The following is a 15,608-nucleotide window of genomic DNA, read 5'->3' as shown; positions in this document are numbered from 1 at the left end:
GTGTGCAGAAGGTCCCCCAAAACAGAAGGAAGGAAGGAAGAGAGGAAAGAAGGAAGGAAAACAGGAAGGAAGGGAGGGAAGGAGGAGGAAGGGAGAGAGAGAGTGGGAGGATCAAATAAATAACAGAAAAGAAAAAGAAAGGGAGTAAAAGGAAGAAAGAAAGAAAAGAAAACAAATTTCCCATAACCAGTCCATGGAACCAGCATTCCTTTCTGAGAGAGGTCTGTATCCTGGTGAACGGCCTTCCCGAAGGACCCTCCTTACCCTTCAATGTAAAGGCCAAGGCCTCCTTCCCACAGCTACCAATTAGAACCACACATACACTTTCTTGGAAACACACCATCCAGACACTCCACTTCACCTGGAAAGAAGCTAGTCCAGAGCAATGGCTGTCTCTGCCTGTCCTGGTCCCTCAGGTACTTTGCTGCCCCAGTGACAGATGCCCTGATGGGCTTACCTAAAGCATGCTGAGCCTCATCAGCTTGCTACCCATCACCGGGGGCTCAGCAGCCTGAACACATAACAATGTAGCATCAACTCAGAAAGGGTTTTGCTAGGTCTCCAAAATTATGACATATTTTCCTGAAAGCTGTGGAAGAGAACACACATCCCCCTCCATGCCAAAATAAGCCATTGTTTTTGTTGCCTTTTAAGAACCTTTAAAGACCCATTTGTATCACCAGAGGACAACATCAGGACATATCCCACTCGCTCTGGGCATTCAGCACAGGCTCCATCATGGGCTGGGGTGGGATGGGGAGGACGCAGGTCTAAGCAGCGTGACCGGAAGGAATGCCCAGGGAAGCAGCTTCATGTCAGCTTCATTCCCCTTAGCTGACACGTTCCAGTTTTCAACCTGGTGCTCTCTTATAATTGGCACCTTTCTGGGCAGCTGTGGGTATCTCTGTGCCAGGATTCCATGGCAGGGAGGGGACTCGGTACAGAACCTCCGATGTCAACACTGATCCTTTTCAAGGAAAAGATCAGAAACAGCAAAATCTCAGGACAATTAATGCCAGCAAAGAGAGTGCTCTCAGAGCCTCGCCTCAGCATTAGAGTCCCAGAAGCACAACTAGTTATTTTTTCATCGAAAAATTGTTATTAGTGTGTCTCTGATGAGCATCTTTCTCTAAGGACTTCCTAGCTCTTGAACAACTGGTGTCTAAAAATACAAGAACACACGTATCCTCCTTGAACCTATCATGGGTAATTTGCAAATCTCTATCTCTCTATAAGTATCTTTAGAAGAGGGTAGATTGACAGGGCAATACAGGAACACTTATTTATGCTGCACAGAAGGCCTTTATCACCTATATGCAAATCTGTTATCAGGCTTAAAACACTGTCAGAGAGTCTCAGTGGTATTTTCATGTCCCTTATACAGATGCAGAGAAAAGGGTTTCTTTGGATATCAAAGGAAAAGGGAGAGAAAGAAAGCAAGCACTACTACAGTTGTGCATTAAGAGAGGTTTAATAAAAGGTCCTGTGGTTGGTTTTGCTGAATTATTGACGGTTCCCTGGCCATGGCAACACATGCCCCACAAGGTATACGGCTGGAGCAGCTCTGTCTTTACAAACAGGGCAGACTGAGGAAAGTTCGTGCAAACAGCAGATCCTATCAGCGTTGGCTGTGACTCATTTGTCTGCCAAGTCATTGCATTTAAAAAAATGAAAATAAAGAGGGCGTTGACCTCTCTTGCTCTAGTTCTTGCTTCCCAGGTTTTGGCAAGAAGCCCTGGAAGGGAAATCCCAGCCCTTTCCTCCTTGGTCAACCCTGGAGCTCTGCAAGGGATGGATCCAATGCGTAAGCCTGGGGAGGGGGGTGGGCTCCTTCTCTCCTACTGACTCCCTCTCTGTTTACCATTCTCACTCCAAATAAAGGGAGGGACTCTATTCCCAGTCGTTTCTCGTTGAGTCACTCACCTTTCATACCACTACCTTCTTCTTGGAATGTGTTACGAGCAGTGGTCTGATCTTCTAAGTGTTCACTCCCACCACTTCCTGAAGAGGCTACACTGCTTTGTGGAGACAGGGGGGCATGATCGGATGGGAGGCACTGGGGTCCTCTAGCTCGCAAGTCCTCATGAGACATCCATCCATGTCCTAGAGGCTGGTTTGGCACATTCATGGGTGGGGTAAGGGACACAGATCGTTTCAAAGGGCTGTGGTGTGCCTGGCCTGAGAGAACTGGAAAAAAAAATAAAATGAAATAGGTTATTCCCCCCCCTTTTGCCTGGGCCACAGAAGAACCCATAATACCCCTGAGAGATGCCACTAGCTGTCTCACAACTCCATCGGTGGTCACAGAGGATGAATACAGGCCTTGCCTGGTCCTTCCCTTCAGGGTGGCTAAAAAGGATGCTGTCTACATCTCGGTGGGCTGGGTTTCTCCAAGGAGGCTACACCTATAGTGCCCACACATCTGACCTTAGCCTTTGTGGGATGGCATCTAGTTTTAGCTCTAAATAGAAATCAGGATTCACAGCAGCACGCCCATAAATCAGGGGAGACTTGACAGCCTGGCAAAGTGGCTATCTGCCAAGAGTGAAAAGAACATGTGCTGGACAATTTTTTTAAAGACACAAAAAATGACATTAGCCACGTGGTTAGGGCGGACTTCCTGACCAGCAGGGATCTTTGCTGGGCTGAACTAGAAGAAGGTAGACTAGTCCTTCCAACCAGGAATCAGGGGAGCTATCAGCTCTGAAGGGGGTGCAGGCTCAGCAAGGGTCCCAATACTAACACAGATCTCGGGGAATGGAACACCGGCGGCTGTGTGTGAAAGGGTCGATTCTTTCCCCTGGCTTCACAGGTTACTGCCAAGCTTTATATTGAAAACACTTCCAGGTAACAAGGCTTTCATTCAGAAGCCAGTGGGGTGCTCTTAGTAAGCCGGGAATGGTTTTCACTAGCATGTTCAACCCTTCCGCACAGTGGGCAACATCTGTGTAGCCCCCACTTTTAATTTCTTTTCCAGAAAACTGGGAAAAAGCAACAAAATGCACATAACTAGCCAAATTAAATTGAGGTCATTCAAGGGAGGTATTTAACCAAAATCAACGCCGAGGGAGCCGACGTTACCCTTGGTTGGTTTTTCTGGGCGTGTAAAGTGACAACTTTACAAAAGAAGTCTATTCATAACATTCTCTCAGCACTGGTTCCTGACAGGTCCAGTTTATTCTGACGGCTGCAGTAATAACATGGAATGGAGCCACATGCATTTTTAAACATTTTTCAGGGAAGCCATTAAGTTCCATCTCAGGCTCTATTCCCTCCAATGAGGTATTTGCTCTCCCAAGTCCCAACTAGCACTTCTTTGCCGGTGTGGATCTTTCTGTGTTTTTTTGGAAGCAGACCTGACATCTCAATGTAGGAAGTTCTGCTTTGCGTTAAACTGGATTTCTGGTGGGGCAGCACCCACATAAAGGCCTGAGTGGCAGTTTACCTTGCCCCCCACTTAGAAAGATAAACACCAGAGCCAAAAGGCTGCGTGTTTCCAGAAGGCGTGTTTGGGACAGAAGCGGTGCGGGTTGGCTGCTTGTGGTCAGCTGACATTAACCAGGCCCTGGGGCAAGGGGGCTCACACCTTTATTGTCAGTGTTTCTGTCTGGCTTCATGTAGCCAGAAGGGCAGCCTTGTGTATGAAAGGGGGATAATGAGAAGGACTAGAAACTTCCTTATTAACTATAAAGGGATGAAAAAAGGCAGCTGCCGAGTTTAGTATTTGTAATCTGAGAAATTTCTAGTTTGGGTAGATTCTATCAAAGGCAAGGAATTATCACATAACTTAAAAATATGCAGAGGGAACATTAAAAAAAAAAGTTTTTTTTTAACCCTAACAGGCTGAAACAGCTTGCCTTTATACTAAATGGACTTGGAAAGAAACTATTTAAAAAGGCTCCCTGGAAAATGCATTGCTACCTGGTTGGATCAGAATTAGCAAGAGAAAAAGAAAAGGAAAAAGAAAAAGCAGAAAAAGAACAAAATAAATAAAAAGGAAGCAGCAGCAAAAATGAAGAGAGAAGCCAATAGGAAGAAAAGCCAGACATCCAGAAAATCCATTTCATGCCTGTCTAAGTATTTGTATAAAATTTGGTACACTTTTTTAGGGCTGCCTGAGCGCTGGGACTTTCAGCATAGATGCCTTTGCTTTCTGCCATCTCTGCAACCATTTCAGAATATCTGGTGCTTGCTCTGAATGGTGCCAGCCAGTTGTGCCCCAAATGGACATGGGGGCTCCTTTTTACAGGCAGGATTAGAGTGAGACTGAAACCATATAAATTGGCTTTATCAAAATGAGAGACACAGCTGGGCGTTGGCAGAAAACCCTTAGCACCGACCCTGGTTAGAGGCGATAACTGAATCCATAACCATGGGTGGTAACTCTGCTAAGATCCCCATCTTTGGATGCTATGAACAATACCACACATATGTAGCAGCTGAATTCCATTATTGGGTAGAGCCAGTTTGCTTCTTTCCATCTGAAGTTGTCTTACCATCCATGCCACCTCCTACTGATTGACAGACATCCTTGGGGAAGCTGGCACTCTCCAAGGAATCCACTGGCTACTGAGAATAGAACTAAATGTTTCCCTAACATAATGGGACTTACAGGTATTGATTCACAGAAACCTACACCTATTTCCTCATACACTCCTTGACTGAAGTCACAGGGCATGAACTTGGCCTCTGCCTCTAATAAAACATCACTTATATCTAAGGTCCCAGGGCTTTTTCCCAATACTAAATGCTCCTCCTTGTCTATATCATATAGACTCCCACAGCTGGCACCAAACAAGGAAATGTCTCCTTAGGATCAACCTGCCATAGCAACCAAGCAAACTGCCTCACGCTAAACTTCTGATCTGCAGAGAAGGCCATGGGGTTTAGAGCCAGGCTGGACACAACACCCAAGTCAAAGCAAAGTCGTGCTGGACAAATGCCTCATTTCTCCAAAGAGAATACAGGCTTGTCTTCCCCTTCCTGCAGGAAGGAGACTGAAGCAGGGGCAGGTGACCTGCCAACAGTGCCACTTTGGGGTGAAGACAAATCTTCAGGTAGAGGTAATAGTGACCTCAAAGCTGATTTTGGTGTTACTTTGTGTGCTGGAGTACTCTGTTTGGCGTAAAGTGGCAGAGGATAAATGCCACGAGCAGGAAGAATTCAAGAAAACAGGCCACACAGTCGTAGGATTGACGAGGTGGTCAGCAGTAGAGGATTGATCGTTGCCCCATTGCTTCTTTTTTTTTTTAAGGAGGGCATAGCTCATGGTGGCCTATGTGGGGATCGAACCAGCAACCTTGGTGTTATCAGCACCCTGCTCTAACCACCTGAGCTAACTGGCCACCCTTCCATTTTATTTTATTTTATTTTTTTTAAACAAAAGAATTCATGTGAAGTGGGGATAAATAGAGGGAGAATGGATATTCAGGCAAAATAAATAAATAGGTAAATAAATTCCTTTTCCTATGAGTAGGGAGGAGAGAGCAGTAAAAAGACACTCCTGAGAAGCTTCTCAGCGCTGCATTAGCTGCCCCAGAAGGACCCTAAGTTGAGGCAGACCTTTTAAATGTCCTCGCTTGCTGATTGCTGTGCAGGCGACAATAGCTAATGCTTCATTCTGATTTAAGCTGCTCCCAAATCATATTCAAATGATGCAGAATTAAGTATACCTTGGAAAAACCCTCAATATAAATTAGTAATTGGCAAGTTCCAGGAAAACTAAGGTCCTAAATTCACATTGCATTTGTGACTTTATAATATTGAGAGTGTAGGGCCAGTATGTGTCAGGGTAGATTCATTATATTGAAAATTATACTAAAAATTACCCAAGGGAGCAAGATCACACACGTCTCTTTAGTTCTTGAAAAACTGAAGCTAAAACGTAATACTGTGCGCAGGATAGAGTCAATATTGCTTATATTTTTAGAAATTTCTACAAGAAATTTCAGGAATGTACACACAGGTATGTATGTATGTATGTGTGTGTGTGTGTGTGTGTGTGTGTGTATATATATATATATATATATATATATATATATATATATATATATATGAGGCCTGACAATTAAGTTCGCAAACTAGTTGCAACAATGTTGCTAACCTTTTGTGATATCAGAGGGATTATTCATTATGAATTTGTACCAACTGGATAAACAGTTAACCAAGTTTACTATTTGGAAATGCTATAAAGGCTGCATGAAAAAGTTAAACAACCTGAACTTTCTGCCAACAATTCATGGCTCTTGCATCACGACAATGTACCAGCTCACACGGCAATGTCTGTGAGGGAGTTTTTAGCCAGTCAACAAATAACTGTATTGGAACACCCTCCCTACTCACTTGATCTGGCCCCCAATGACTTCTTTCTTTACCTGAAGATAAGGGAATATTGAAAGAAAGACATTTGATGACCTTCAGGACAATCGAGGATAATAATACAACAGCTCTGATGGCCATTCCAGAGAATAAGTTCCAAAATTGCTTTGACGGGTGGACTAGGCACTGGCGTCAGCGCATAGCTTCCCAAGGGGAGTACTTAAAAAGGTGACTGTAGTGATATTCAGCAATGAAGTATATAGCACTTTTTCTAGGATGAGTTCGCGAACTTAATTGTCTAACCTTGTATATGCATACATACGTGAATAGAATACTGTAATTTTGGGACACATACATTCAAGTAAACCAAAAATAAATAATAAATATTGAGTAAGTCTAGTGGAAATATGGAAAAAGCAGCTAAAAATAATCTTGCCACAGCAGTCGAGTACTGTGATACAGGTACAGAGGCTCTTGTAACCTGGCAATCAACTCTGTCATACTATCAGGGCCAGCCAACTTCTCTGACCTCACCAAACCTTATGATTTCTTTTTCATCTCCAAGCATCTTTAATGTGACTCCTTTCAATGCCCTTTTAGGGGAAAACATAATACCTGGCTTGGAGCTCTGTTCTTTTAAATATTTTCTTGAAAGCCTGGAAATCGATTTATTTCCTATTTCCTTTGACCAACCTTGACTGCCGTCTCAATTTTTAATTGTTGAAATAAGATTCAGAAAAAGGCTTTTCAGGATATTTCGTGCTCTTTTAAGAAAATGAGGTACAACTATTTTTTTTGCCTTCTAAGATGACAAATAATCGGGCTTGTGGAAAGAGAAAGGTTTCGAATAGTGGCCAGTTCTCTGAACTATCTCCTTAGTTCACTGTCAGGTTGGGTATTATTATCACTGTCAAGGAGGCAAGTAATCCCCATAAGCAAATAGTCCAGAGAACTGGAGCTTGATTCTTACGCCAAACTTCGTCCTAACGAACTTTAATGGAGATTTTTTAAAGATACATTACACATTTCTCTGCTCTCTTTAAATTTATACCTTGGCTGCAACTTATGCTTTAAAAATTATTGTTATGAGCATAGATTCATAACATTTTAGAGCTGAAGCCCCTGAAAGACAACAGAATTCAATCATTCCCAAGTTGTGAGTTCTGGTCCCCTGGGTAGTAAGAACCTGAGAATCCCTATGAGTACCCAGCCTTGTCAGCAGATGAAATACTGTTCTATGAATGGTTTTGATATGTATATAAAGAGTGTTAGAATGAATAAAATACAAAGTTAAATGTTGCTGAATTCATACCTCTTTTTGTCACTTTTTTTGAGCAGCAGATTCAAAGCACAAATATTGTTTTACAAAGACTCCAGTTGTTTTATTTGTTAGAAATTGAGTCATGAACTCAATAAACAATAGAGATGGCTGATCCTCTCTGCTGTCTCTGTTGAGGAGCCTTCCATAGGCAACACAGGTGCCCTCAGGACCTCGTGGGCTTAAAGTCCTGTGTGTGTGCCTTTCAGAGGTAGCCTGTTTCCTCAAATTCAGTCAACCATTACTTCTCATTGCTTCCAGTGTGTGTTTCCATCTATTTTCAGGCTTAGCATTTTGTTCTAGAATCTAGACTGCTAATTTTTTTTTTTTTTAAATAAGGACATTAAAAATTCTCATGCTCCTAATGTCATCCTCTTTCACCAAACCAAATAACCTGTCTTTTTAACCCAAGGTTGGACACTGCATCCTCATCGGGACCTTATGAGTTCAGCCACATAAACATGATTTGCAATTTTAATCTTTTTCTTCCTAAGCTAGTCTCTTCACTTATAAGTCGAAACGCTGTCCTTCTCACAGAAAAACTTATGCTTTGTTAATTTTTCAAATTCTAGATGCTCATAGGATGGAACTCCATCCAACTGCTAACACAACTAAACTTTTCAAAAATAACTCATTCTAATTTAGGGATTTTAAAAAGTAGAATAAGGAGACTAGGCATCGGCACATAGTTTTAAAATATTATCTTAGAATTTCTTTCCTGAATTAAAAGGTCCTGGTCGATTCTCTACTCTGGTGATATATGCTGTGTGTGTTAACCTACTAAGACAAAACACAGGGAATAGTCTACTTAAATGATGTTAATGGTGTAGTTTAACGACATCTTCTAGACCTCCTCCTAAAAGAAATTGAGAAGTGTCAGTAGAACTTTGCCAAATACATCAATTTAAGGGCTCACAATATATAACTTAAGTTTTGCTGCAGGATATGGCTTGATACTTGTCAAGTTTAAAGGAGAAAAAACTCAACCCATTGCCAGCTACAAAATTGTTTCAAAGTTACTAGGGGAGTGTTTCTGTTCATTCCCTTAGATGTAGGCCTGCTTATCAAGCATCTTTCAGGTGGCATCCCAAGAAATTCTTCTGAGAGCACTGATTTCAGAGCTTCTAAGGAACTGCTACTAAAAGCTTTCCATTTTCAAAGAGTTCTGCTAGCATCACTTGCATGAATAATTCTAGGTTTTTGCTTAAAAAAAAAAAAGCCAACATTTTAGCAAGGCTCAGTGGTGAAACAACATTAGACCCTGGATCCCTCTTCTTTAGTTGGTTTTGTGGTACCACAACCAGTAATTTGAGGCCCTGTGGTGGGAATTTTGGGGGAAGAAAAGATTAATAGTAGTGCAAGAATACATTAAAAAACAAAAAAACAAAAAAACAAAAACAGAGTATTTGATCAGTGACATCATGCAAAAAAAGACAAAATAACACCAGTCACATTTATGGCCAAGTACAGATTTGTGAAGGGCGGTGGGAAGAAGGAGAGTATTAATTACTAAGGTTAAAATTAACATGCTCTGCCCTCATTGCTTCAGGGAATATATTAAAAGCAAATCTGGAAGGTTATATGCCTCAACTCTGCATGCTTGCTCTCTGCTTCTTGTCCAAAGGTTTGGAAAACCAGGGCTCCCAACATCTGGACACCAGAAGATGATTCCCTCACACTCCCTTCAGACTCCACCTCATTCTGGGGGAAGAAGAGAGAACATGCTTCAAAGCCAAGATGTGGTTGGTGGACGGAGTGTTCCCGACAAGCCCAAGAGGAAGCCACACGCTCTCTGGGAAGAGAAAGTGTACGCTTGCCTATGCAACAAAGCAAAACAAATGGAGACTCTAGAAGAAGAGAACGCCACAAAGAACATCACAACAAGGTTAACAAATACACGTGGCTAAATCTCTGTGTCCTCACTAAATCTCATCTCCATATAGTATTGACGTGAAAGCATTCTGATGCAGGGAAAGGTACCTGAGAGGCTTTTCCAATAACGTGAGTCCTTCTCACTGGTGTCAGCTCTTATTACTCTACAGATGGAGCAGCCTTTGGGCAGAGCTAAGATGTATGTTTCTGCCTTCACATTATCACTTAAACATGCGGGCTTTTAAGAAGCAAATTAGAATGTTTCTGGCAGACTTTTATAGCTGCATTAATCTTTGGTACATTTCATTTGTCCTCTTTTGTCAGTTTCTATAATGGCAAAACTGGGTGTCATCCAGTAGAAAATCTATTTTAGATAACTGCTGTTTGACTTTACATTGTCATTATTTATGAAATAAGTTAGACAAGAAGCCAATATATACATTTTATAGAAAACAGCAGAGTCTTACTCACAAGTTTAACTTCAAATTAGGCAGTCCTAAAAGGAAACTGCCCAAATCCTCTCATTCCTTTCTATCAAAACCAATGACATCAACTATGGAAGTAATTCGATACCACTGAAGCAGATGTTTGAGTTAATGCAAGGAACCACCAGATCAACCCAGCCCTTTCTAAAGTCCCTATATATTGGATTTACTCGCTTGCATTGTTTCTTTTCATATCTATAAGTTATATCTATATGTACTTAACCCTTCGATTTGTCCATGGAATTTCTACTCACAGAGAGAGTGAACAGATGTCCAGAAATGAGCTTAGCCAGAGCTGCAGAATTTGAATCATTTTGTTTATGACACCAAGTAAAGAAAACAATTGAGTTAAGCTTGTGGCCAGGAGTGGATTTAAGCAGATTTTTCCTTTCCCAATGTATCTGTAAAAATGCTCCAGTCGCTGTGTTTAAGGAAGAGAGATGGTGGAGAAACTCAGAAAGATAGATGTTTAATGACAAAACTTCCTTCCTATCCCTTTCTAAAAAGATTAACTCTCAAATTGTAACTGCTGCCACCTCAGCTCACATGTCTATCCAGGAAGTACTTCTTAGGTTTACAAAACGCAAAGCCCATCCTGTGCCTAACAGCTCCCAGGCTGCTAACTGAACATGGGTACTAGCAAAGCAATCCTGGTTTGGAACTGCAAATAGCCAGGATTTCAAGATTGAGCAACCAACCCCCACACGCCACCCCCACCCCTACCTCCAGAGTATTGGTCCCAAGAGCATGGCCAGAGTCGCTGAACAAATCATCAGGGTATCCCTTTACATCTTGACACCACTAGTAGCACTTGTCCAGAGAGAAGCAGGTCAATCATGTGAAAGGGGCTAACAATTGATACTTTAAAACCTTGTCTACTAACTTATGTTTGAGCTGAAATCCAGGCAAAGTCTTCAGGGCCGCTGGAGCTTAAAAGCTCCCAGATAAGACTGGTGAAGTGGCTCTTAAATGTCACAGCCCTGAGTAGGCAAGGGCTGGCATCATTAGAAGATTCCTGAATCCTACTGCCATTGGGGTCTCAACTCAGCACCAGCCAAATGCATGACTGGTGCCAGGATTTCTCTAAGCGTGAAACTCTGAACCTTTGCCTCAATCAAGCAACATTCTTTTTTTCTTTTCTTTCTAGTGTTAGGAGAAGGGTTGTAACTAAGTAGAAATGTATTATGTAGGCTTGACTAATTCTTAACTTAGTTCCTTCATAGAAGAATGAGAACTGGAGATTCTCAGCACTGCGGCTAGCAGGGCAATTTACTTATTAGGGAACTGGTTCTTGTTTTCATTAAAGCATTCAATTTAAATGTCAAATGTAACAATACACACAAATGACCATTCAAAAAACAACAATTTGAGCTTACATTGCTAATTATATGATTTTTTGTTAATTAAGAGAAATTGGATGGTTTAGGGTCTCCTGGCTTCTCCGTTATATTTGCTTGAATCACCATATGATTTATAACAAGCTATTGAGGCGTCACACACCCCGATTCCTGCTTTCACTTCACCTTCAGCCTCTTCTCAAATTCTAAACTGTCACAACCTGACCCTGTGGGTGTTGGAACATGGTGATATTGGTACTGTGTTTGTAAAATTGATTTACTGTGGTCTGTAATTACACATAACGATTTGAATGTTTGACTTGGCACTGCATTTTTCATTTAAACCATACTGTTCTTCTCTACCCCAGAGAAACAGTGTTTACGTAATTGCTCTCAACTCATCTACTTGGGTATTATAAATCAGTCCTGCAATAAAAGACTTCCAGAGACACTGCAAGCATGAGGTTCCTGGCATAATTCAGGCCCCAGGATTGTTCTAGTCTAAGAACAGACTTGAACAGCAATCGTTTCTTATTGAATATGAGATGGCAGAGCGGTCTGGAGACTTCGGAGCTCAGCAGCAAAGAGAATGGGTCACCAGGCTACCAGGAGGGCTGGGCTGCACCCACGCGGCCACTTCACATCCACAGGTTGCCTCCCTTTGCTCCTCGTCTATTTCTGGGTCCTTCTTTCCCTGCCATACAAATGGTGCCTGTGTGTTCCTTTATTACATGTCTTATATACCCTAGATCTTCATTATTCACAGATTCTGCATTTGCAAATTCACCTACTTGTTAAAATTTATTTGTAACTCCCAAATCAGTACTTGCAGTATTTCATGGTCATTCATTTTCATGGACATACTCAGAGTGGCAAAAAATTTAAGTCCCCGATGTACAGGCTCGTCGCCGAGGTCGAACAGAGATGCTGGCCGGCCTTCCTGTTTCAATTTCTTCCTATAAACAAGGGTCCATTCTGAGGTCTTTTTAGTGCTCTGTCTTTCTGACTTTGGTGTTTTTGGTTGGTGATTTTGCTGTTTAAAATGGCATAGTGTGGAGGTGCTGGCTAGTGTTCCTATGTGCAAAAAGGCTGTGATGTGCGTTACAGAGAAAAAAAAAATGGATGTGTTACATAAGCTTGGTTCAGGTATGAGTTATAGTGCTGTTGGCCCTGAGGTCAGTATTAATGCATCCACAATATATACTAAATAAAGTGTCTTTAAACAGAAACACACATAAAACAAAGTTATGCATTGATCGGAAGAAAATGTGAGGCTTGCAGGACCCTAATCCTGTGTTGCCCCTCAGAGCAATGGTTCAGTATTTGCCAATTCAGTGTTCAGAGTGACTTTACAGAATGTAACTACTGCAAATAATGAGAATCGACCAAATGTACACCAGGTGTGCCAAAAAAAAATGTACACATTTTAAGAGATGTTATCTATATATTACTTTTTGAAGTCGAGTTGAATTACAGTAGCAATATACAGTATGACATTCGCTCAAAAGATGGCGTTAATCAAATGAATGCTAGCGTCATTCCTGTAGTACAATTTTGATACAGTGTTTTCCTTTCTTAAAATGTGCATACATTTTTCTTTTTTTTGGCACCTTCTGCACATTGATACAAACTCTCCATTCCACCTCCCATCCTGGGACATTTGTCACACTTGCCACATTTTTGTCTTAGGCTACTGGTTTCCAACCTTGGCGGCATGCTCAACCCCCTTAGAGACTTTTAAAAAATCCTGACGCCCAGGCCCCATCTTGGATCAAGTAACTGGAAATCCCTGTAGTGGGGCTGAGTATCTGTAAGTTTAGATGCACCTGGGTAGTTTTAACGGCTAGCCAGGGCTGAGAACCACCGTGCTGGGCTATCTTCTTGCCTCAGTGTTCCTTTCTCTCAACTTTGTCCTTCCTCCTCAGGTTGGCTGTTGCTTCTGTCTGGTCTTGATAACATGCCCCAAAAGGTTAGGCATCTTGTTTCCTTGGCAAGTGGTTTTTAAAAGACAACATACAAATCACTGCTTCTCCCACCCATATCTTGTTTGCTTTGGGTTCACATGCAGAATTCTGCTCACTCTTTAGCCGGGTATTTTATCACTCTTGACCTGTCCTCCAGGTAAAATGAATTATATTTTCGTATCAGAATTACAACCCTAACAATACCTGGGCAGAAATTTCTAAAGACTCTCCAGACAAATGTTTTGACTTTGGGGCAATAATGCCTGCCTCTTGCTGTGGCCATTTCACCCTTGCTCTGCAGGAAGAGTGAGTCAGGGGTCAGTTCAGGCCCTCTCTGACCGTGAATCAGCATCAGAAAGCTCCGAGCACATTTTCTCTTAGTTTGGAAACTCACTTGTTGAGAGTATAACCAGTTTACAAAGAGCAATTCTTGTTCTCTAGACCCAAGGCCAGTAGCACTGACACCATCTGGGAGCTTGTTAGAAAGACTGGCCTCTCAGGCGTCATCCCAGACTTACTGAATCAGGATCCACATTTTAAGATCTCAGAAGATTTGTGTACACATTTAAGGTTAAGATGCACTGGGCACACACCCAGCTCTGACTTGCTGGCTGGATACTTTTTCTCTTGACAATGGGGTAGACATCAAGCACAACAAAAGCAGCCCGATGAAGTGAGAAGAATTTGAGATTTGGGTTGGAAGTCATATAACCTTCCTGTGCCTCAGTTTTCCCCATTAGTACATATCAAAGGATACATAACAGGATTTTAGAAAATATCAAGTCATTTAATGTATATGAAAACGTTTTGCAAACTGTAAAGTGCTAAAGAAATATGAGTCAGTTGTCAGAGTAAGAATAACCCAATATAAACCAACACTGCTAATGGAAAAATCAACTCAAAGTACTAGCCAATCTAAGGACATTCATGGAGCATTTTCAGCATATTACGTGTGGTATGAAAAATATGTCTGCTTACTTGACAGTGTTTCACAGATTTACAAGAGACAAATTTTCCACCATGGTCTGTCATACCAAAGAGAGTACCTTCCATGCTATTTCAGAATTCTTATCTATCCTGACAAACTTTCCTCTGCCTCGACCAGAGTGATCTTCCTTTGATTCAGACTCAGCTTGGTGTCTCTTCTTCTCCCACACATTTTGTGTTCACATTTCAATTCCATTTTCTTGAAATTCAGGGCATGTGAATCACCTTTCTTTCCATTAAATTTCAGTGTCCAGAACTTCTCATGAGACCTTCTCTTTGACTCCCCAAAGTTCTTATTGAAGATTCTAAGTACCTCTATTTTATTTAGAAATTCAAGCTAAGAACTTATTACGTGGCTGGTGACAATGGGTTCTTCATATGCAAAGCAAAGAGGTGGACTAGATGAAGTCATTTATTCACCAGCCATTTGTGGAGTGCCCATCATGTGCCAAGCTCTAAAAGCTGAGGGCACAATGTTACAAAAGCTATTACAGCCCAGGGGATGATCTTTCAGCTCTTCCCGGAGCCAATCTTCTATGATGCTATTTAATAACATATTTATGCAGTGTCGTTCTCATTTGGACAAGATAGTTTCCCCATATTATTTGTTTCTCCATATTTTTTTAAAAGTCTGGCTTGTAATACCAATAGAATAGCTAGCCAGGGTGGCAGGGTAAAGGCACTGCCAGCTGCTCACCACAGGCTAGATTTTGGAAAAGGGAAGGCACCAGATCATTCCTCCCCCTTCCTGGCTCAGCCCTCTGCTCTCATTTCTCCTGCACATTTTAAGCTCTAATGGAGGGGTGACTGAATGATGGAGCGCTCTGTTTCCTTAATCTGTTTCCTTTTTACCTGTCCGGAGCTGGGGACACTACACTGTCATGTCCCCAAATGTAACCCAAAAGACTCATCCTTAAGGACTACCTTTCCTGATCCTTCATCCTCTGAAGAGGAGGCCAGGGAAGATTGAGCATAGCAGCCCTAGCTACCATTTGCCAGTACCAAGTACCATGTTTCCCCAAACATAAGACCTAGCCGGACAATCAGCTCTAATGCGTCTTTTGGAGCAAAAATTAATATAAAGACCCAGTTTTATTTTACTATAATATAAGACCTGTTCTTATATGATATAATATAATATAAGACCAAATATAATATAATATAATATAATATAATATAATATAATATAATATAATATAATACCGGGTCTTATTTTAATTTTTGTTCCGAAAGACGCATGAGAGCTGATTGTCTAGCTAGGTCTTATTTTTGGGGAAACAGGGTGTCGGATACTTAGACTATGCATAGATATTGTTCTATATAATCC

The 15,608-nt window shown here is 41.6% G+C and overlaps 2 protein-coding genes across 6 annotated transcripts in view; one reads left to right on the top strand and one right to left on the bottom strand.

Moving 5' to 3' along the window:
• GCH1 (GTP cyclohydrolase 1) overlaps nt 1-11,642 on the top strand; it is a 140,131-nt gene extending 128,489 nt beyond the window's left edge. For both annotated transcript variants that reach the window (XM_019725737.3, XM_074327457.2), the window contains one exon: nt 9,261-11,642. In XM_019725737.3, coding sequence (XP_019581296.3) covers nt 9,261-9,543 — 283 coding nt within the window. In that variant the 3' untranslated portion in view covers nt 9,544-11,642. The remainder of the gene's footprint in view (nt 1-9,260) is intronic.
• SAMD4A (sterile alpha motif domain containing 4A) overlaps nt 1-15,608 on the bottom strand; it is a 216,372-nt gene that overhangs the window by 50,413 nt on the left and 150,351 nt on the right. For 3 of the 4 annotated variants that reach the window (XM_019725735.3, XM_074327456.2, XM_074327455.2), the window contains exon 4: nt 1,924-2,187. The exons of the other annotated variant lie outside the window; for it this stretch is intronic. In XM_019725735.3, the coding sequence (XP_019581294.2) occupies nt 1,924-2,187 (264 nt within the window). The remainder of the gene's footprint in view (nt 1-1,923; nt 2,188-15,608) is intronic. 4 annotated transcript variants of the gene reach the window in all.

Source organism: Rhinolophus sinicus, chromosome 3 (genome assembly GCF_057876585.1).
Source record: "Rhinolophus sinicus isolate RSI-liver-muscle chromosome 3, RSI-T2T, whole genome shotgun sequence".
Taxonomy (NCBI): Eukaryota; Metazoa; Chordata; class Mammalia; order Chiroptera; family Rhinolophidae; genus Rhinolophus; species Rhinolophus sinicus.
This window is presented reverse-complemented; position numbering and strand designations above follow the sequence as displayed.